The sequence below is a fragment of the Staurois parvus genome, unplaced genomic scaffold (genome assembly GCF_062004578.1).
Source record: "Staurois parvus isolate SC_StPar_1 unplaced genomic scaffold, SC_StPar_1.0 ptg000099l, whole genome shotgun sequence".
NCBI classification, from domain to species: domain Eukaryota; kingdom Metazoa; phylum Chordata; class Amphibia; order Anura; family Ranidae; genus Staurois; species Staurois parvus.
The window spans coordinates 4,199,771-4,223,318 of NW_028317895.1; the positions used below are offsets into that span (position 1 = coordinate 4,199,771).

The following is a 23,548-nucleotide window of genomic DNA, read 5'->3' on the forward strand; positions in this document are numbered from 1 at the left end:
CGTTTTTTAAAGATAACCTCAGGAGACCTTCCAAAATGCCCAGAATGCCCTGAGAAACAGTAAAAAATTAACTATTTCAGACATTTTGAGAGGAATAGGGAGAGCAGAAGCAGAGAGAGCAGTATTTGTTGAGATTAGCTGTCTTTTTTTTGTGGTGTTTGAATGTGTTCCAGCTCTATAGACTTCAATGGAAACACGGCAGAAAAGCATGTATTGTATTTTTGTTGCATTTTTGATGCCTTTTTGCTGTGTGTTTGATACATTTTGCGTTTAAAATATGCCTAGCAACAAGAAAAATAAAACAATGAAAAAAAAATTCGCAAAATGCATCAAAAACACGGCCAAAACGCAAAACAGAAACTCATCAAATGCAACCTGCATAGGTGTGAACCTAGACTTAGGGTCGGTTCACACTATAGAAACGCAGTCCAGATGCATTCCAGATGCGTTTCTGCATGTGCGCTTTTGACGCATTCCAGTGCGTTCTTGTGTTCCAATTCATTTCCCCCCTCTCTTTTTCTTTAATTTAAATAGGGACATGTGCGTTACAGTTAGTTTTTGATGCATTTTGGTGTGTACTAGTGCATTCCGGTGCGTTTTTGATGCGTTTTAACATGATCCAGTACAGTTCTGTGCAGTAAAAATACAGCATGTTCTACTTTTTTCTGCAACTGGAACGCACTGGAACTTCAAGCACTGATGTGAACTATGACATTGACAACATATAACCTACTTCTTTCTGTGCGTTTTGGACGCAGAAAAAATAAACTGAAATGCATGTAGTGTGAAGTGGCCTTAAGGGTCAGTTCACACTACGGAAATGCAGTCCAGATGTGTTCCGGATGTGTTTCTGCATGCGCATTTTTTACATGTTTTTGGTGCTTTCCTGTGCGTTTTTCATGCATTCCAGTGCATTTTTGATGCTTTCTATTTCATTTTTTCTTCAATTTAAATAGGGACATGTGCATTTCAGTGCATTTTTGGTGCGTTATGGTGTGTTCCAGTGAATTCTGGTGCGTTTTTGATTACTTTTACCGCGTTCCAGTACAGTTCTGTGCAGGAAAAATGCAGCCTGTTCTACTTTTTTTTCTGCAACCGGTACGCACTGGAATTGCAAGCACCGATGTGAACTATGACACTGACTACCATATAACCTACTTTCTGTGCATTTTGGATGCAGAAAAAAATCAACTGAAACGCATGTAGTGTGAACTGGCCCTAACATACACCTGAGGAGATCTCTAAATGTGCTTTTTTGATTCTTAAGCCTAATAGCTTTGGAATCCACTTGATTTGGTGAGTGTGGGTGAAAACTGATTTATCACAGACGATGTGAGCACGCTGGAAAATATATAGAATTTTTTATCACTTTTTTTGCTTTGGTGCTTGATACTTTTGTTTTGGACCTATTTGGACTTTTCTTTATTCATTTTTGAATATATATTTTTTATTGCGCTGTGTTTTATTATAATATTAAACAAAAGTTGAACTTTTTTTTTTTAATTTCTTCAATTTCCAAAAAATTGTGACAATAGATTACAACTTCAAAAAAACTCGCCATGCCTCTTATTAAATAGGTCAGACTGTCTACTTTCCAAAAGGGGTCATTTGGGGGATATCTGTACTGATCTGACATTTTTTGGCCTCAAGAAATTAGATTGGCTGTCAGTACTTCAGGATCAGGGGCAGACTGACCATTTGGAAACTCAGGCACTGCCCGAGGGCCCGGGGTCAGTAGGGGGCCACATGAGATGCCCCTGGTACCTTTTTCATAGGCTTTTTTTTAGTTTGGGCAAGGACACGGGGGCCCCATGATCCCCTTTTGCCCGGGGGCCCCATGTGTTTTCAGTCTGCCCCTGTTCAGGATTGATCAATTTTCAGATATATCCCATAGTTTGTGAACTCTATAACTTTCCTACAGACTAAGTAATAAATACTGATTTTTTTTCCATCATAGAAATGTAGTAGAATACATTTTGGCCTAAATGTATGAAGAACAATTATTTATTTGCAAAATTTTATAACAGAAACAAAGAAAAACAAGCTTTTTTAAAAAATATTTGGTCTTTTTTTTCGTTTATTTAGAAAAAAATGAAAAACCCAGCAGTGATTAAATACAACCAAAATAAACTCTATTTGTATGAAAAAGGATAAAAATGTCACATGGGTACAGTGTAGCATGACCACGCAATTGTTATTTAAATTGTGACAGCACTGAAAGCTGAAAATTGGCATGGGCAGGAAGGGGGGGAATGTGCCCAGTATTGAAGTGGTTAAGGGCCTGTTCACACTGGCATTCTGTTTTTTTTCATCAGTTCAGTCACGTTTTTTCAAAGAAAAAACAGGTGAGTTTACATCCATTTTTTCATCCATTTACATCCGTTTTTTCATCCGTTTTTCATCCGTTCACATAAAGCTCGACTTTGAAATCATGCGACTTTGAAGTGGCAAGATTTCAAAGTCGGATGATATGCCGATTTCAGGTGCGATTTGCAAGACATCTGCAGTCAATTAAAAAAAGGAAATAAATAATTAAATGCATGAGGTAATTAAGTAGTGGTCCAGGAATGCGGTATGTAGTGGTATCTGTCAGTACTGTCATGGGTTGTTAAGAAATGGGTGGCTGCCGAGTTCCTAACAACCTATAAGTCATCAGCTGTCAGCGGGGTTCCCCACTGACAGCTGAATGTAAAAAAAAAATAAAAAATTGCCGGCAATGAAAAAAAAAATTAAAAAATGATGTGGGATCGCCCCCTCCATCCATACCAAGCCCTTCGGGTCTGGTTTGGATTTTGAGGGGAACCCCCACGCCAAAATTTAAAAAAAAATGGCGTGGGGGTCCCCTCCCCAAAATCCATGCCAGACCCTTATCCAAGCATGCAGCCCAGCAGAACAAACACAAATTCTTCTGCGCTCTAGGACCCAGGCAGGTGGCAAATAGATGGAACCAAAACTGGAAAAACAGCGACCACCAGTGCTTCAAAGGTTGTGCAGCTCCAAACAAGGCTGGGGAAGCCCGACCAACACTGCAAAGCGAAATAAAAACGAGAAGCGCACAAACCTTGCGCATTACCTCAGTAAACAGAAGTTTATTAAAAAGAAAGGTACTCACAAACAGCGAATAAAATCAGGCATGTAAGTCCTCACAGGGACTTCAGAGATAGAGGGCCAGCGCGAGTCCCATCTCTGAGCTCTGATGAAGAAGGTCTGGCCTTCGAAACGCGTCAACTGAACTGAGTGCTTACCCCCACGATTCGTGCTGGCCCTCTATCTCTGAAGTCCCTGTGAGGACTTACATGCCTGATTTTATTCGCTGTTTGTGAGTACCTTTCTTTTTAATAAACTTCTGTTTACTGAGGTAATGCGCAAGGTTTGTGCGCTTCTCGTTTTTATTTCGCTTTGCAATGCAGCCCAGCAGGTCAGGAAATGGGGGGGGGGAGCAAGCACCTCCCTTCCTGAACCATACCAGGCCACATGCCCTCAACATGGGGGGGTGCTTTGGGTCATGGGGGCTCCCCCCAAAGCACCTTGTCCCCATGTTCCATGTTGATGGGGACAAGGGCCACTTCGCCAAAACCCTGGGCTGTGGTTGTGGGGGGCTGTGGGTGGGGGGCTTATCATAATCTGGAAGCCCCCCAGATCCTGGCCCCCTGTGTGTGAATGAGTATGGAGCAGGGGCGGACTGACCATTTGGGAACTCGGGCACTGCCCGAGGGCCCGGGGTGAGTAGGGGGCCCCATGAGATGCCGCTGGTACCTTTCATATGCTTTTTTGGGTAAGGTTTGAGTGTGGGTGAGGACACAGGGGCCCCATGATCCCCTATTGCCTGGGGGCCCCATGAGTTGTCAGTCCGCCCTGGTATGGAGTACATGGTACCGCTACCCATTCACAAAAAAAAACTGTATTGTGAAAAAAGACAGGAGACAGGCTTTGATAAGTCCTTTATTAAAAGAAGGAAAATAAGAGAATGTCCCCCGAAGTAGATCCAATGTAAATCACACTGCCCGCCACCGCCGCCGCCACCCAAAAGAAGAAGAAAAAAAAAAAGGCTGCGCTCCCGACGCTGGCTCCCGCTGTCTGACTGCTCCGCTGGCATGACAGGTAAATATGTAAGGGGCGGGGCCATCATATATGTGCCCCTGCCCCTGTGTGACATCATTGACCCAGCATGCCCCCAGCATGCCCTCGGTTCTGATAAGCCCCCACCTGCAGACCCCCACAACCATGGGGAAGAGGCCCTTGTCCCCATCAACATGGGACAAGGTGCTTTGGGGGGGAGCCCCCCACCCCAAAGCACCCCCCCTATGTTGAGGGCATGTGGCCTGGTATGGTTTGGGGGGGCGCTTGCTTGCTCGTCCCCCCCTCTTCCCTGACCTGACCGGGCTGCATACAATCCGTTGACATTTTTCGTCTGTTCCGGGTTTTTTGGCAAAAGAAAAATAGGGTTTTTGGATGATCATCCATTTACATCCGCTAGTCCATAGAAATACATGGAACGCCCGTGTGAAAGAGGCCTAATGTTTCTTTGAGTTGATTTGTCTTTTCTATCTTATGTAAACAATATAAGAAAGCTTAATTGTAATTTTCTTTCATGATCAAATCAATAATATTTTCATCCTTTGTCACACGGCCCTTAAACGGCATGGGGCCCAGTGCCGGATTTATAAGGGAGCAAAAGGGGCAACTGCTCTGGGCCCCCACTTACAGAAGGGCTCCCTTTATACTAAATGAACTAAAACAATATAATAAAGTTCTTTAAATTTATAGTAATAAAATAATATTGCATTATAATAATGGATCTTAGAAATGTGTGCCTGTCATTGAGAATGTAAAACCAACTCTGTGTATAAGGTGCCCCCCAAACCTGAAGTGACCTCAGCCCCCCAAGGTCTAAATCTGGCCCTTAGGCCAGTGTCTACTCTGCCTATTTGGTAATCTGGTTCTGGCTGATACACATACTCAGTGTTTTGACACTTGATTCATGTCACTTATTTGAGTTCATTTGTATACTGGACATTTTCCCTTCTGTTTGCTCCAGGAGCCATTCTGGCCCGGCATCATGATGCAGCACTGAGTGAATAGCAGTGATCCCAGAAAGGTGGGAAGATATTTAAGTCATCCAAGCTCTTGGATTGTGCCATAGTAGTATATGTAGGTTCAGGGGCGGACTGACCATTTGGAAACTCGGGCACTGCCCAAGGGCCCGGGGTCAGTAGGGGGCCCCATGAGATGCCCCTGGCACCTTTTTCATAGGCTTTTTTGAGCTTGGGCAAGGACACAGGGGCCTCATGATCCCCTATTGCCCGGGGGCCCCATGAGTTGTCAGTCCGCCCCTGTGTAGGTGGAATTTATGAGGTTTATGGTTTGTGCAGTACAAAGAAAAAACAAATCTAAACCTGAAATTAGAGTCATTGTTTAGATCATTGTAAGTATGTAATTGCCTATCATTGCCTGGGCTTTCTCTCCTCTTACACCATTTACACTCAGCATGGGATGCCTGCAGGGAGGTTTCCGGCACCACTCCTGTGTGAACTCGGGCTATGACAAGTCTGGGTTCACACAGGAGCAGTGGGGAAACTGCATGCGATTTGTACAGGAATCGCATGCTATTCTTTGCGGTGCAATTTGTTTCCATTAATGCAATTCACAATGCAAAGTATCGGTACTTGGTATTGGTGAGTACTTGACCGAAAATATCAGTACACGCTGATAATGGTATCGGTGCATCCCTAGCCTGGACCAATTATATCTGTGGGATTCCTATGGAGGCTGGAAATCACTGTAATAGGCACTGCTACTTAAAGTGTTACTAAACCCAGGGCCCTGCATTCACTATATCTGGTCTCTCACAGTACACAGAACATGGAAATGCAATTATTGTAGTAAATATAAACTGCTAAATACCTTTTCTCATCAGCAGTATATAGCAGTCTTGTGACTTCTATCAGTGTTCAGTAGAGCACTGGTTAAAGCTTGTAGGAGGAGTTTTCTTTCTGCTCTAGGCATCCTGCAGAACCCCTGACTTCTGTCCGGACCGTGCTGACTGGATCTGTGCTGATCACATGCACTCTCCCAAGAAAAAAAAAAACCTTTCTAGCAATACACACTAAACTGAGCATGTGCAGAATGGCTCTGGGTTCATGGGTTCAGCCTCTCTTATCAGGAGATAAGAGGTGGACATTTGAACAAGAGGAGGAGCAGAGAAGTCAGGATCAAACATCCTTTTTAAGCAATGCAGAGAATTAACCCCTTAAGTTCCACAGTGAGTATAACAAGCATGCTTTACTGCATATACAGACTGATTTTACTGTTGTGGGTTTAGTAACACTTTAAGTGACTGCTGCTAGCTTTCAGGTCCCATGCTGCTGCATTGTGGACATATGAGGTCACTTGCTTGACACAGATGCCATTCAGGGAATACTATGAATTTTCTCAATGAATGCAAAGCATTCTCTGATTGGATGAAGTGCTAATGCAGGGAAGTGACATCACGCTCTCTACCTCATCCAATTGTAAAACACATTGCATTTATTCAGAAAATTAAAGTGTTCTCTAAATGACAAGTAGATCACCTCCTGTGTTCAGTAAGCAGAAGGGCAGTCTCTTGGCAAATTTTTTACTTTTGGACAGGTTGGGGAAGAAATAAAACCTCTGTTGGGTTTTTATTTTTGCAAGAAGAGGAATAATTGAAAGGCCACATCACTTGTTTAATAGTCCAAATACAATTTTATTCCTGCAAGGGTCCAAGTGACAATAAAAGGAGTAGCCAATGCATTTTGGGTGCCCACAAATCCCCTGAATCACCCCTTTAATTCTGTCCATGTCCCATCACCAGTTGTCAAGAGATGGGAAGTCAGAGAAATCTGCAATGGAGATAGAGACAACAACACATGCTAATGAATTGGATCAGCATTAAATGCTGTCTGTGTCTTCTGGTGTTGGTGAACCCCATGCTGTAATAGCAACTTTGGGAATTCCAGGAAAACTCCAGACATGAACTTGAGGAAAACAAGCTTTTTATTTACCAGCTGGTTGACTTAGCCAGACTTCTGTCTACAAGCTAAGTGTCTTAAAAGCCTCTTACATGGTGTATATATCAACAATTACATCACAATGCATATATTTCCTCTTTACTTTTTGTACTTTTAAAATACATTCTGAGCAGTTCAGGCTATAGCCTTTGCGGTTTCACATTTAGATAAAATATCACCAACTGAAAGTTAGGGTGTCAGCTGCTAAACTAGGACACATTGTTCCACATGAAACGGGAGGAAGTGAGCTGATGACCTGGTTCTGGAAACAGATGCTTTTAGAAATGTTAAAGCTTAAAGGGGAACTCTGCAATATTTGGGTGCTGCCACAATGCCTCTTGATTTATGTCCTGGTGTCAAAGAAACAGGAAGTAAGGAACAATTTTCCCAGTGGGCACACAGACAACAATATAAACAGAGATTCTAACATTTCTCTAGTTTGTTCAAAGCAAAAAAAGTTCAGGCTAGTCTGGTTTGGTTGTGGGTTCAAATATGGGCGTGTCCAGCTCAATATATATAATCACATGACCAGCTGTAGGGTATAAGTATCTTTATTACAGTCCAGTATAACAGCATCAACAAATATCTGAAAACCAGTGTTCAGTTATAGGAGTTTCTCTCTCTTCTATGTTGTTTTTGCTACATTGAGATTTCACTTTTTCTTTGCCGAAATGTTTTTACATATCCAGTTCATTCCATCCTGCATATGAAGCAAAGATAAATATTCTAATGACAAAATATTCCAGTATAAATGATGCAGGTCATAGATGTCATAAACTCCATAAACCATGATTAGTGCATGTCATTTTATTTCCTTGAAATCTAATCGGTAACACTGGGTGCAGTCATCTGTTATATCTATTTATTCTCATCCTCTAATGTCCATCTCCTCTTCTACATTAACTGATAGTAAAACGGGATAGTTTACCAAAGCTTTTGCAGTTAGCCTGGGATCACATTGATGCGTTGCGGAATTCACACCGGTTTCTGCATGAATTCCGCAATGCATCACAATCGCACCCCGTTCTTGCGAACAGCTGTGGGTGTATATATTAACCCCTTGACGCCGATCTCACGCAAATATGCTGCCTCTTGGCATCTGGGCCTTGACGCAGAGCGGCTGCATATTTGCATGCAATTAGAAAATACATATGTGCTGAGCGCACGCACCCTGCGCGCTCCCAGCACTTATGTCTGCGGCTCCCGGAAAGGTCCTGATCTCCTCTTTCGATCAGGACCTCTTCTGATCATATGACCGCCATGACGGAGAAGCACGGCGGTCACATGACCCTAAACTCCGCCTCCCGGCTTCTGAAACTCTTAAAGGGCCAGGATGTGCTGGCATGAAGAGGTTAAGTTAACAACACCCTGAAATTGGTGCAATGTGCAAAATCAGATCAGATAGGTGTGAATACCCATGAGATCCGATTCTAGTGCAGACCAAAAAAAAGGGTCCTGCACCTTTTTGGCGCAGATGAAGTGCGATTTGAGCCATACAAAATGTTTGGCTCAAATCACACTGCACAGAATTCACATGTGATTTGTACAGAAATGTGCTGCGGTTCCTGTGCGAATCACATGCGATATGCCATACCACAGAATTGTGAACTCAGTCTTAGGGTTCATTCATATGTGTGGATATGCTGCCTCTGAAAAGTGAACCATCGTAGATCACATTGCAGAAAGCATTTCACAGTCAGCGAGGAGGTGATATGTTGCCACCCGTGTGAACAAGCCTTTAGGGAATGATTCTGATGGGTTACATCTTCCCCTACCACAGCTCACTGCATGACACCCTATGCTTTTTCACAAGAGAGATGTGGAACACAAAATGTCACTGGTCTGGAAAACAGCCAGCCTAAAGGTATGTAAACATTAGTGATTTGTATGTGCCATCCAATGAGTTGATTTATTCTATGCTTCCCATAGAGCGGGGGTCAGCAGCCAGTAGATCGTGATCTACCAGTAGATCTCGGCTAGGTGACTGGTAGATCACGATCTGGGCTTGCTGACCGCCATCCCAGAGCATCAAACAGAGTTCAATGCAGTGGGACTGCTTGTAAAGTTGGAGCCATAGTAAGCAGCATAAGCCGATGCCTCCTCTGTAGTGCTGGTTCCTGTCCCATGCAGAGTAATACCAGCTGCACTCCACCTCTTATCCCAGCTAGAGGTCTCCAAAGTGGTGCCAGCAGCAGGAAAGGAGAGATCTTCAGGTCAGTGTGAAGCAATACACTGAACATAAGGGCTGCTTTGACACTGATGTGTTGCGGTTTGCGACAGATTAGTAGGGCAATTAAATGTTTAAATCTGTGCCCAGTGATCTTTGACTTCTCCTATGTTTTCCAGGTAGATCTCCACCTCTTTAATGTTGCCTACCCCTGCCATAGAGTATTAATGGCAACCCAACACACAGCACATACTAGAGCAGGTGCGCTGCCATGCGTTGTTTAGACACCAAGGTTTTAGCATATGTTGCCACACCGCACAGGTGTGAATGAGCCCTCAATTTTCCAGCCATTTTCTAATGTATTAATTGTGATTGCAGTACACACAAACACTGTACTACCTGGATCCCTTCTCCAGAGAGGGCAGAGCAGGCTTGGATCTGCCATATTCGGTCACGGTATGTATGCAGGTTGAGTCCAGCAGCAATGTCTGCAGCAGGGGCGGCCGTCAGTAAATCCTGCTTGTTTGCAAACACTAGAAGGGGGACACCCAGTAAGTTGTCCTCTTCCACCAGTTCTGCCAGCTCCTGATGGAAACAATATATAGAATGGTTCATTTCTGACTAAGCAATGCATTGAAAAATCTACCCATTGTCTTTAAATGCTCCTGAAAATAGTAATGTGCATCTTAATATGTGAATGTTTCTAGGCACTTCTGTTCTCTAACCTAATGACATAGCCTCTGGGAGATTGGGAACAGGAATAGAGGAGAAATCTTCCAGTGGGAACAATTATTCTGGTGACAACTGTCTTAGAGGGACTCCCCCTACTTTGGAGCGATTTTCTCTCACTTTTTTTGTGTATGGTACAGGATGTAAAGTCCCTCGAAGAACTCAAATTGCAAATTAACCATTGGTTATATTATTCAAAACAAAAGGATTAGATTTACTTTAACTAGTTCCAGACTTTGGGCATGCTACACATGCCCAAAATAAGGGTATCATTGTACACAGGATGTGTGTAGTACATCCAAGCCTTCTGCCCTGCTCTCCCCTCCCAGTACACAGCAATTTGATTCTGATTAATCAAAGCTGACATTGCTGTGTACACAGAAAAGGTCAGCAGCTTCAACTGTCAAAAGAAAAGCAGTCTGACAGTGTTTAAACACTAACTCAGATAATATAGAAAGATGCAACATAACATATTGTTACTTTTGCACTTTTTTTTAACTTTTGTATCATTCTGTTCTCTCATCTGAAGATGAACTTCAATCTTCAGCTGATGTCACCTAAAGCAACCTGACAAGTAAAAAAAAGTTTAGTATATATATATAAAATATTCCTCTGTTTAACCCCTTATTAACCCTTAGTTTACTCTAATCAGCCATAATTAACTCTTTTCTCATTCTCCTTATCCATTATTATTTTCCTGCCGATTTTTTTTTGTTAGTTTCTGTTTTATGAACCATTAATATTTAAACTTTTTTAGTTTTTGTTTGTTTTGTTTGTTAGTATTGCCACACAATTAACATATATTTACACGTTTCCCATTTTGAAAAGTGCAAAATTGAAAAAAAAATCCACCTAATTTGTTTTGTAAAAAACTTTGTAGCAGAATCATAATTTTAGTGCCATTTTAAACAAGACAAATAACAGAATAAAAGGTGCACTTTCTATGTGCAATAACACTATTTTTAAACTAAAACTGGTCAAAAAAATAAAAAGTGCCTTTTATTTAGTTTTGTTACATTTAATTGTCTGAAGATTGCGAAAAAAATATTGCAAGACAATACTTACAAAAAAAGCCTTGTTTATCTTCATATAAACAATATATATGTGTTACCTTGTTATATTTAGTAATGAGAGAGTTATTGCCAAATAAGTAAGTCCATAGCAGAATTGTAAAAATTGCTCTGGTCCATAGGGGGGTGAACAGGTGTGAGAGGCAAAGTGGTTAATATGTGATTGTATAACTAGTGAGCTTGTAACTGACAGTTGCACATGTGGTGATGAGGACAAGATGTCCCCTACACAGTAACCCAAAGGTAGGAGCTATACAGGGGTATAGATGTACTGTCCCATTTTATAGTAGCCATTGTCTGGATGCAACTTAGTAAATCTTGCCAGCAACTGAAGACAAGTCATCACCCGGTTTGCAAAGGTCTCTCACAGTCACATAACATAGTTGTCAGATATAATAATCAGATCTGGCCAATGCCTGTATCAAAAAGCTGTAACAAAATCAGCTAGAGCCATTTCAATAGAATCCCAAAAGTAACCAAACTAACTCTGTACATGTATGACAGTAGATATATTATTTGGTTAAAAAAAGGAAATATTCCACAATGTGGAACATCGTTGGCCTACAAATGACACTAAAGACCGGTTCATCGCTGAATATCTAATACACATAGTAAAATGATCAAAATGGGAACAACCATACATTATGCCCCCCCTGTCTTGTCTCTTATTTCAGAATATTATTACTGAGAAAACAAAGAAAGAAGATGGTCAGATTGGAAGAGGGACCCTCCTTTCTTCTGTTTTTTTTTTCTGTACAACAACTTCTGCAAAGTTCTAATTTAAAAGATTTTCAGAAAGATTTTTAGAACACCTTACCTGCCCTGTTTCTTCAAACCGTTTACGGTCTGCACTGTCCACTACATAAATCTGAAACAAAATAAAAAATGGTATTGCAGCATGATGACTTTATTTCCTATATACTTATATATGCACATTCTAAATACATTTTTTTATTTCCAGGTCAAGATTTATATTTCCTGTCATCCTAGGCCAAATGTCTATGAAAACAGTTTTCCCATTTATGTTGGTACTTTTAGTAATGACAACAGGAAGTGTGGGGCAAATTGTCACCTTTTTGCCAAAAGTTTAGGTTGTGGTGTGTAGACAGGTGTAGTTCCGTATCCCTGTACAAGTGGTGCTGTTACAGTAGTTGCTATGCATAGGCATCATCAAGGGAGCAGTCATCTGAATGGATACTGCTGTGCTGGATGACCTGGGCGGCCATCTACTGACACAAAAACATTGTCCCTCTGCAGCTGATGCACTTTCGTGAAGAGGCTAGATCAGGGACAGGAACCCTGTGGTGAGGGACAGTGTGTCTAGCATAGGGAAAGGTTCTGGTGGAGGAGGGACAGTGTAGGTACCTTACCCCTGAGCTGCTACCTTGGACCTCCTTTCTTCTGCTTCTTAGGTGCCTCTGTTGCCACACTGCCTACCAGTCACCTTTGATAAGATGCTGTTGGGTATTGTAAAACCTGCTAACTTGTCTTCTACAGTATTGAGACTGTGTACTACTGTCCTTCTGTAAGGTCCTGCCATATATCGACCGTGATATTCAAGCCCTGTTACCACCTTGTTGGAACTTTGAAATTATACACTGTGCTACATTCCTTCCCCTAGATGTGCATTTATTCCACTTTGGGTACCAAACATCTGGTATTGTTGACCTGAATACGTTTTTTGATCTGCCAGGTTCCATTTAGGCCTGTTGCACATGAGAGTGAAAAATGCAGAGTTTTTTACTCATCTACTTTTTTACTGATCTGAAATGAGATGCATTGTTGTCTATGGGACATTGCACACAACTGAGTAAAGATCAGTAATACAGCGTTGAGTACAGAGCAGTAAAACAAAAATTTGAGTGCAGTAATTTACTCATTTGTTGAATCGTTTAAGCCCCTTGCACAAGGGCATCATAATTTACTGATGTCTACTCAGGAACTTGTGATGCCCATGTGCAAGGGACCACAATACTGGCAATGAAGAAGAATTTTACTAATCTGTACTCATCTATATGGTTACACAACTTTACTCGCCTATACTCAACATTACTGAGGTCTTCACACACAGTTTTTGACCCTTTGCACATGGGCGTCACAAGCTCCTGAGTAAACATCAGTAAATTATGACACCTGTGTGCAAGGGGACTTAATGAAAACCTCCATCATGGCTTTTGTCAACAAGATTGAGGGAGCTGAAAGGCACATTTTAGAATCATGCAGGAATTTATGTCCTGCTTATTAACAAGCCAGTAGCTCAAATATATCAAAGCGGAGTTCCAGTCATTTTTGTGTTTATTGAAATTCAGCAGCTACAAAAACTGTAGCTGCTGACTTTTAATAAACACACACTCACTTGTCCCAGGGTCCGGCGATTTTCTCACCCGCGCCATCCCTTCTCTGCCTCCTTTCTCCCCGGCGCCAGTGTCTCAGCTGTCATGCTATGCATCCTGATTGATCCTGCAGTCTTTTGAGACCTGTGAAGTGTCCCAGAGGACTGTGGAGGAAGGAGGGGGCCAAGCTTCCGTCTCACTTTGCCATGGTGAACTGCGCCAGAAGTGGGAGCGGGTACCTTTCAAAACCAAGTATCCACTCCCCCCCAAAAAAGTGCCAAATATGGCAGTGGAGGGGGGAGGAGGTAAACAAGTGGAGCTTACACTTTTTGGTAAAACTCTGCTTTATTCAATATTGCACATTTTTTGGACTGCCTGTATGCAGTAGAGTTATCTCACCAGTAAATCTGTGCTTCCAAGATATTTTTTCCAATGGGTGCGAATGGACCTTTGGCCTCCAATGTCCCAAACTGATAGCTTTAGACCTTGAGACTGGACACTTTTGATATTAAAACCCTAAAACAGAGAGTTAAAACTGAGACAAATTTGACAAATGTAACTTTTTTAATAAACTCATTATTAAAGGGCTACTGCCATAATGTTAATGCTGTACTACTATGTACTCCTGTTATAGTTGTCCTGTGCACATGTACACCCATCCCACTGTGCTGAGAGGCACAGAATTCACATACATTATTGTTGGCCACACATGTGGTAAGCAAAAGGAACTTCAGACTTACTAACTTCAGTGCACAGCTCAGAACTTTAAATTTATACATCTAACACTGCTCACACCCACCCACACAAAAGAGTGGAGCCATTCACTAAAATGTTGATCAGTTACTACAAATGTTCTTTGTGGAGGCTAGGTTTTTCAGCTGTTCACATTTGGCTTCGAGTGGTACTATTCCACAAACTTGAAACTGTACCCACCATAGAAGGACCACTAGGGTGTTCTAAATGAGATATTGCAAAGACACGATTATATTCTGAAGTCAGTGGAACAAAACCAGAAACACACTTGTGTTGGAAAGATGTATCAGCCACACTCTACTCTTAGCTCCTCTTGCCATATTTACTATTAGTCAATAAGTTGACTGCATACAACAATGTTTCCACCCTAGAACCAACCCTCCTTGACCTGTTTCACCACTCCTGGCTTGCTCACAAGGATTTCCTCTCTCCTTGTGAGCAAGCCAGGAGTGTTTAAACCAAAGAACAGAGGTATACCACTCAGGCAAACAATCCAGATCAATCCACAACAGGCGCAGGCTCTGGCTCGCCACCACACACGATGCAACAGGAAGAAGGGTCAGCCGTACACCGAAGGATAGATGAATATAGTGCATATTTATTGATCCATAGGACACACAAAACACCAGGACATGAACACAGGACCTGTTAACATGTTTCACACGATTTTCATGATTAAGCACTAGATCGTGTGAAACGCATTAACAGGTCCTGTATTCATGTCCTGGTGTTTTGCGTGTCCTATGGATCAATAAATATACACTCTATTCATCTGTCCTCTGGTGTGCAGCTGACCCTTCTTCCTATTGCAGTAGTGTTGAAATGCATCAAGGAAGGTTGGTTCTCGAATGGAGATACTGTACGCTGTCCACTTATTGACTATTAATAAATATGGTAAGAGGAGCTACAGTATGTAAGAGTGGCATACAGCAGATACATCCTTTCATATTTTTGATGGAGAGTGGGGACAGACAATAGTGGCTAGCACCTGGATTGTCCATGTTTAAAAGGGGCGAGGCTTGAGTGGAGGTATGGATTTGTGCACGTTTCTACACCTGTGTTGGAGTTATACTGCTGGCCTCCTCCAGTGCAAGTCGAGTCAATATTGTCGTCTTCCCAGCGTTGTCCAAGCCAAGTAGCACGATTCTAACACCGTTGTCATTCAAATGTTCAACCTTTTTTAACTCTTCCACAAGGGACATCAAACCCTACAGACATGATACAAAGTCAAAGATGTTTTTGAAATCAGGAATTTTAGATTCTTTTCATAGACATTTAGATTTTATGTAGACTAGTAAATAAAGTGAACCTGTGTGTATCAAAAAATGGGAGCACAGCACTCTACCCAGCACCATTTTTTCTGGGTTGAATGATGCCTTGTGTAATTCAATCCACTTCCTGTGTGTCAAGGGTATTAAGAAACTACCCCTTGGGGGTGTCTCATCAAGTCACCCCAGACTCACAGGATAAAGCTGCAGGGAATGGTGCCATGAAATGTTCAGGAGGAAGATGAAGAAGAGGACCCATGATGTCATATGACCAGGCAGAAGACCCCTTGAAAATAAATATGCAGTAATTATTATTATTATTATTATACAGGACTTATATAGCGCCGACAGTTTGCTCAGCGCTTTACATTATGGAGGCAGACAGTACAGTAACAATACAGTTCAATACAAGAGGGATTAGAGGGCCCTGCTCCTTGGAGCTTACAATCTAGGAGGGAGGGGATAGTGGTACAAGAGGTAATTAGCTGTGGGGGATGGAGTGGTAGGAGGAGTAGTGGATTCCAATATTAGGTGGGGGCGGGGTAGGCTTCCCTGAAGAGATGGGTTTTCAGAGTGCGCCTAAAGGTGAGCAAAGTAGGCGATAGCCTGATAGCTTGGGGTAGGGAGTTCCAGAGGATGGGTGAAGCCCTTGAGAAATCCTGGAGACCAGCATGGGAGGAAGAGACAAGGGAGCTAGAGAGTAGGAGGTCTTGTAAGGAGCGGAGAGTATGGTTTGGGTGGTATTTAGAGACAAGGTTGGTGATGTAATTAGGGGCAGTGTTATGAACGGCTTTATACGTCAGTGTTAGTGTTTTGAATTTTATCCGTTGGGCAATTGGAAGCCAGTGGAGGGATTGGCAGATATAAAGCAGTTAGTAAGGTGAATGAGTCTAGCAGCAGCATTCATGATGGACTGGAGTGGGGATAGCCTGCGGTGAGGTAGGCCAGTGAGGAGGGAGTTACAGTAGTCAAGGCATGATATAATAAGGGAGTGAATGAGTTGCTTAGTGGTTTCCGAGGTTAGGAACGGTCGTATCTTGGAGATGTTGCGGAGGTGAAGTCTACATGAGTTTGTCAGTGATTGGACCTGGGGCTGAAAGGAGAGATTGGAGTCTAGGATTACACCTAGTACCCTGGCGTGAGGGGTGGGGCTGATGGTAGTGTTGTTGATCTTGATGGAGAAGTCGGGGGGGGGGCATGGGCTGGGGGGAATACTAGAAGCTCAGTTTTGGAAAGGTTGAGTTTGAGGAAGTGGAGTGACATAAAGTCCAATATGTCACTTAGTAGGCTGGTGATGCGATTGGAGACTGAGGGGGTGAGGTGAGGGGTAGAGAGATAGATTTGTGTGTTGTTGGCATAGAGATGGTAGTTGAAGCCGTGGGAGTTTATCAATTGGCCAAGGGAGGAGGTATAGATGGAGAAGAGGAAGGGTCCGAGGACAGAACCTTGAGGGACCCCGACAGAAAGAGGGAGTGAAGAGGAGGTGGCAGCGTTATAGGTAACACTGAAGAAGCGCTGCGATAGATAGGAGGAGAACCAGGAGAGAGCGGAGTCTCTGAGGCCAAGAGAGTGCAGTTTTTTGAGGTGGAGGGGGTGGTCAACCATGTAAAAAGCTGCAGAGAGGTCAAGTAGTAGGAGTATAGTATAGTGGCCATTGGTTTTGGCGGTTAGTAGGTCATTGGTGAGTTTCAGTAGGGCAGTTTCGGTGGAGTGTAGGGGGCGGAAGCCAGACTGTAAAGGGTCGAGAAGGTTGTTGTCGGTGCGATGGGAGCTCAGGCGATTGTAGACTAAGCGTTCTAGGAGTTTAGAGGTAAATGGCAGTAGGGAGATTCGTCTTAGGTTGTTCAGGTCGGAGGGGTCCAGGGAGGGTTTCTTAAGTATGGGAGTGACGTGCGCGTTCTTTAGAGGGGAGGGGAAGGTACCGGTGGAGAGGGAAAGATTGAAGATGTGAGTGAGGGAGCATAGGATGGAAGAGGAGGGGGACCGCAGGAGTTGTGAGGGGACAGGATCCAGGGGGCAGGTAGTGAGGCGGGCTTTGAAGAAAATCTTAGTGACCTGTTCGGTGGTAGTGAGGTCAAGGGAGCAAAGTTCTCTGGGTGTTCCAAGAGAAAAGGGAACTGGGAGTAGAGGGCATATTTTGGTAGAATTGGGGTTTTAATCAGAGTTTTATATCATTTTTCATAGTTAACTTCCCATTCTGAGAACTACAGAGGGTGCAGCTCATAGCTTGACAACATCACAAACAGCTCTGCATACATGCCAAATAATCCAATGCTCCACTACAGATAAAATGTCCATGCACTCCCAGTTACATACTTTTATTCTATGAATGAAACATGCTAAAGATTGGAAGTATGGATGAAGTTATATAGCATTGGATGGGACAATTTTTAAACTTTTAACAAGTTTTGAACTGTGAAAACAATGCAAGAACTATTGTGAATGAAGCAGAGGACAGAAAGGGGCAAGGCAGAAACATCTTCTGCAATGTTAGACCTGAAACTATTAACCCCTGCAGTGCTGGAAGTTCAATGCTGTGAAAAGGACCAGGCATCACTGAAGAGAAGGTTTCTACAGGAAACATCAGCCTGCAGAGTGTGGAATACACTATATTACTGGTAAATTATGTGACTGCAGCTGATAGCAAACTATTTTTTAAACTAAACTTCAGCTTTTAGAATATGTCCTCTGAACATAATAAAATACTCTCCAACAAACCTCCAACAGACCCCTTTGACCCTTTTATTGGGTGCAGTTAGATCTGTGACACCCTCTTGGAAGGAAAGAAAAAGCTGCTGCATTAGCAGCTTTGAGCTTTCGTTTGTATTCCAAGGATACCGAAAGTCACATTTCTGAGGGCCAGCATCTGTGCCATGGCAGACTTGACAAGTAGGCTCCATGCACACTAAGTGTTTTATTAATGCTGGTAGCGTTAGCTGTGTAAAGTCGCGTTAAAAAACGCAAGTTTTTCAGCAATTTTTAACATTTTTGCATTAACGTTTAGACGTTTTTCTGCATTTATGTTTTTTGGCATTTTTTACACACACAAAAAACATTTGCTAACAAAAAGCCACCCCCAAAATGCCAGTTTGCCGTGTTTTATCACATTTTACTGCATTTTTCAGCTTTAGAGGGTTTTTAAAGCTAAAACACTCCTGTAGAAACCCACTAGTTCTGGGTTTTTTTCCAGCCAAAAAACGCCCCTGCCAAAAAAATGTTGATTAAAGCCTATGAGTGCATGGACACATAGGATAACATGCTGGGGAATTTACTGGCTGTAGAAAAAAATGCCAAAATCCAAAAACAGCAGCTGCAGCAGTGTGCATGAAGACGTAATCTGAACTTTGCACTGAACCAAGAGCAGGTGAACTCCACTTAAATGTTGTTTCCTCTTTTAAAACCCTTTTATTTTATTGTTGCTTGGGTCTATTTTGTAATATCTTTTCTGTAATTATTTCCTGCACCATTTTTCTTTTCATTAAAACTATATTCTAAAAAATTGAATCTCTGAATGCTTAATTAAAAATGTAATAACATTGTCTGTGAAAAATGCCCGGAGAGGCATGTCAAAGTGTTGTTGGGCATATTGTAACCAGGCTTTTTTTGTGGCATTGGTGCAGTAAAGGCTTCTTTCTGGCAACTTAACCATGAAGCTCAGTTTTGTTCATGTATTGTAATATTGTGCTCCTTGAAACAACCACACCATGTTTTTCCAGAGTAGCCTGTATTTCTCCTGAGGTTACCTGTGGGTTTTTCTTTATATCCTGAACAATTTTCTGGCAGTTGTGGCCGCATTTCTTGCTCTACCTGACCTTGGCTTGGTATCAAGAGATCGCTGAATTTTACACTTCTTAATAAGTGATTGAGCAATACTGACTGGGATATTCAAGGCTTTGGATATCTTTTTATAACCTTTCCCATCTTTATAAAGCTAAATTACCTTGTTATGCATGTCTTTTAACAGTTCTTTTCTGCTCCCCATGGCTCAGTATCTATCCTGCTCAGTGCATCCACATGAGAGCTAACAAACTCATTGACTATTTATACACAGACACTAATTGCAATTTAAAAAGCCACAGATGTGGGAAATTAACCTTTAATTGCCTTTTTAACCTGTGTGTGTCACCTTGTCTAAAAAAAGGATTAACTAGATCCATGAATATACAGTACTCACACAGCCCCAGGCTTTGTTTTGATAATGGTCAAAAAGAGAGAACAGAGAGGTCCCCTACAATCAGAGGCATCCAATAGAGTACAGGAATTGAAAGCAGAATAGAATGCAGAGGTGTCCCTAGACTCCATCATGTAGCCAAAACTGTAAAGTATACTGTCATTCTAAAAAATCAGGAAAGATGCTAACAGATATAAAGTGTAGAATTGCCCACCCACGCCAGCCTTTCTTACATCCCTATTGGTCAGTAGGACTGCCCATCATAGGCTATAAGAATGTGATGTGGTGAGAAAGAATGGGTAAGCTCAGTATTTGACCATAACAGGGACAAGAAGAGCCCTTTCAAGTGTCTGCACTTTCGTAATACCTCCTACCAGCTCACAAATTGGGAGGTTTTGCTGCTGAAGTCAGCACTTAATTAAAGCAAGACAGAGCAAAATAATAGTTATTGTTGAAATGGGTATTCCCTACTCTAACATGCTGCAGAAAGGGAAGATTGAAGATATGGCTCATTTACAGGTCCTGCACTTTCAGCCAGTGTGTACTAATGCATGATTACTGTTAAACTCAGATCTTAAACTCATGAAAAGTCATCAAATTATGGAATCTGTACTGTGCATCAAAGGAGGGTATAAATGTTGTATTAAAAATTGAGGTAAATTGTAATTCTATATTCCTCCAAGCCTGTGCTACAAATACACAGGTGTGGTGAAGCTGAAGTTGAACACTTTATTGTGTAGTTTGGTAGCTGAATTCTGGTGGACTTCTTGGGGTTGAATTACTAAAACTGGAGAGTGCAAAATCTGGTGCAGCAGTGCATGGTAGTCAATCAGCTTCTAACTTCAACTTGTTAAATTAAGCTTTGAAAAAAAAAAAAAAACTTAAAAGCTGATTGGTCTCTATACAATCCCCATATACTGTACATAATAGGTAAACAGATAACATACTGTAGTTATTTCAGTAGAGCAAACACTTTATTGCAGTGAGGGAGTACTGCAAGCTGATGATAGTAGTGATCTGTCTTTTTTATAGCTGGTAAAATGTAACTTGCTGGTATCATGCCATTGTCAAGGTAAATGAATCCAAAGACTTAATGGTTTTTCAACAGGATTAGACAGATAGCTTTGGCTGTTTAAGACATAGCTCTCAGGTTAAAGATGACCTTAGCTAATCTGTGTTGGGGGCCATTATAAGGGTCAGAACTTTGCAGTGACTACCCAATATTTTTGTGACATAAAAGTTGTGCTGACTGCTGAGTCAGATAAGAATTTCTGCTATGTAAAAAAACCCAAAAAACGGATACTGTGCATGAGTATTTTGGAGAGGCAAAAGGAGATAAGAAAACGAATTGGGGTTGATTTATTGAAAATGGAGAGTGCAAAATCTGGTGCATCTCTGCATGGTAGCCAATCGGCTTCTTTTGACAAAAAAAATTGGAAGCTGATTGGTTTCTATGCAGAGTTGCACCAGATTTTGCCCTCTCCAATTTTAGTAACTCAACCTCATTAGACAACAAATATAAAAAGGTGAGTATGCTACAGATTTAGTCATTAAAAATAGTGTGTATTTTAATGTGTCATTCAGTAGGGTAAACTGTAATGACATATTATAAATGATCCACTGCTTTGCTTCTGCAGGACTTTGCCCTGGACTGGACAATCTTGTACTAGTTCACCAACAACTAGAGCACTTGAAGGCTTACCAAACAATCTATTTAATTTACATCCAATCAGGTAGGCCACTGCAAATAAATAGTTACTAGAAAACATGAAGGTGATTGTACAATGAGTATAATGTGCAATGTGATGTGGGTAATCAGCTTTCAAATGTATATTATTTGATTTATTACAAATGTATTCAAATGTATGTATTTATTTACAACATCAATTAATTAAATTAATTAATTAATTTTTTAAATTGAAAGTTATTACAAATTTACATTGTTACATTTAGAGCATTTTCAAATGATCAAAGCCCCCAGTTAGTGAATCACAATTTAAAATGTGGTTTGGATGAAAAAACCTAATTTTTTTCATGTAGTCCAACTAAAATTTTCAATCTGGGAGGCTTTCTCCCACTTGAATGTTCACAGTCTGTAAATTACAACTCCTACAGAAATTCAATGATAGCTTCAATACTGCAACCAATTTAAATTTCTAATGATACTATATTGTTGAGGCTGTCGTCTTCTAGTTATGACATCATTTACTAAAGTGTGTTAATATGTATATTTAATTGTAGGAACACATATCTGTTATTTATTGTCCAGTTTTCATTGTCCTTTGTGTCATATAGTAATTTGTCAAATATGTATCTTTGCAATTCAAAAAATTAGTGTAAGATTACCACGCAGAGATAAAAAATGTTTTCATACAAATTTATAAATAGTCACATGAAACTAAAATATTTTTTCATTTATTAGCATAGTTTTATATACATTTTTTTTATCCATAATTGTATATTTATATTTTGCCCTATCATGCACATTCTCCCATATAAGACAACCCCCCCTAAATTTAACGTAAATTTAATATTCTAGTAATTGTATTTTATTAATACATGTAATGATTACATTCAATAAGTTCATATATTTATTTCATAATTTTTTTCATTCATTATATACTTGCTTTTATATTTTTCCAGCACTGAAATGCAGCCTAAGCTGACCAGCAAAAGATGACAGCGACAGAGGTTGCGACAAACTAGCCTATGAAAGTAATTATATATATAACCAATTTTAGTTGATAGTAACAGAATTCAAAACTTGCTCTGTTTTCAACAGATTGAAATGTTATTACATGATGTTGCCCCTGCCTCACTGATGTGCCTCCATGTCTGGGTACCCACTCTAACGCATCTTGTTCCCTCCGATGACTTACTACAAAATATGTGTTTTTATTGCAAATAATTGTAAGTGGATATTTGTCCAATTCATGTCTGTATAGAAGTTTATTTTTATTTTGTATGTATAGAAGTTTATTTTAATTTTTTTTGGATTATATATTTGCATATACAGTTCAACAATCAAATTTTGTTTTATTGTAGATGCACCTTTTCATAGCTCCTGAAGAAGCCACTGAGAGTAGGGAAACATGTACAGCTACTGTTCAGTTGAACTTGTACTAGCTCTGTACTATTACAATATATCTGTGTTCAATCATCTACAAGGTCATCCTAACCATCAATGATCCATTTTGGTACCAGTCAGGTTATATGGTCATTTAGGAGTGGTAGGATTTCAAATGATACAATTATTGAGGTGCAATTTCTTGTTGTAAATTGTGGTACTTTTTCAGTATCATATTTTAAAAATCATTGCTTTGTTGTAACTATGTGATTTGTCAATAAAGAGGATGAAGATTTTACAAGATCATGATGTTTTAAGTGCCTATAAAGTCCATGTAGCTGCAATCACATTTTGGCTAGTCTTCCTAGGATGTGGCACAGTGCATGAGCTATGTATCTATAGTACCACCCTATGGATATACTCTTTATATATATATATATATATATATATATATATATATATATACATACACACACAGCAGATATTTATGAAAAAGAGCATAGTCCTTGGAGCCATGGTTTACCATAGTTGGTAGCTAATGAAATATACATTTTTCTCTGTGTCATGATTATAGCAGAAAGCATGGATTTGTCACATAACCCTCTATAAATGTGCCAAATCAAATACATACCAGTTACAAACAATAGTAAAACAAACAATATGTGGCTTGCTTATGTGTTGAATATACCTATGTTTGCACTTACCTTTTGCACTTCACCCATAATTCTACATTCCTTATGTACAGGAATCTTGTCAAGAAACCATCAAGTGGGGTTATAGTAAAGCGTCTGAGATTACAGTGATAGCAGCATTATAATGAACTGTTTTCTATATATTTTTCCCAGTGTGCAGCACACTGTTAAATAGGAGTGCTAGAACAAGGATTAGGAAGACAGACTTAGTTGCAGTTTTTGTCCCAGCATTAAGTAATTACCTTTCTAATCCCCATGCCATCTGTT

The 23,548-nt window shown here is 40.8% G+C and overlaps 1 protein-coding gene across 1 annotated transcript; it reads right to left on the reverse strand.

Moving 5' to 3' along the window:
* Positions 1 to 6,999: 6,999 nt before the first annotated feature.
* LOC149467826 (ADP-ribosylation factor-like protein 3) lies at positions 7,000 to 23,448 on the reverse strand. Its single transcript, XM_089671167.1, has 6 exons — positions 23,294 to 23,448; positions 15,139 to 15,291; positions 13,730 to 13,846; positions 11,815 to 11,865; positions 9,598 to 9,783; positions 7,000 to 7,731 (listed from the first exon to the last, which is right to left on the reverse strand). Exons 1-6 carry the CDS (start codon positions 23,309 to 23,311, stop codon positions 7,684 to 7,686), a joined length of 573 nt encoding a protein of 190 aa, XP_089527293.1. The 5' UTR covers positions 23,312 to 23,448; the 3' UTR covers positions 7,000 to 7,683.
* Between the last annotated feature and the right edge of the window lie 100 nt (positions 23,449 to 23,548).

Coding starts and splice junctions, on each gene's coding strand:
- LOC149467826 (XM_089671167.1), bottom strand. Junction 11,866..13,729: donor TTGGAAGCACAGATTTACTG/GTGAGATAACTC, acceptor ATTTTGTTTCAG/ATTTATGTAGTGGACAGTGC. Junction 7,732..9,597: donor TCTCTGGAGAAGGGATCCAG/GTAGTACAGTGT, acceptor CTTCATATGCAG/GATGGAATGAACTGGATATG.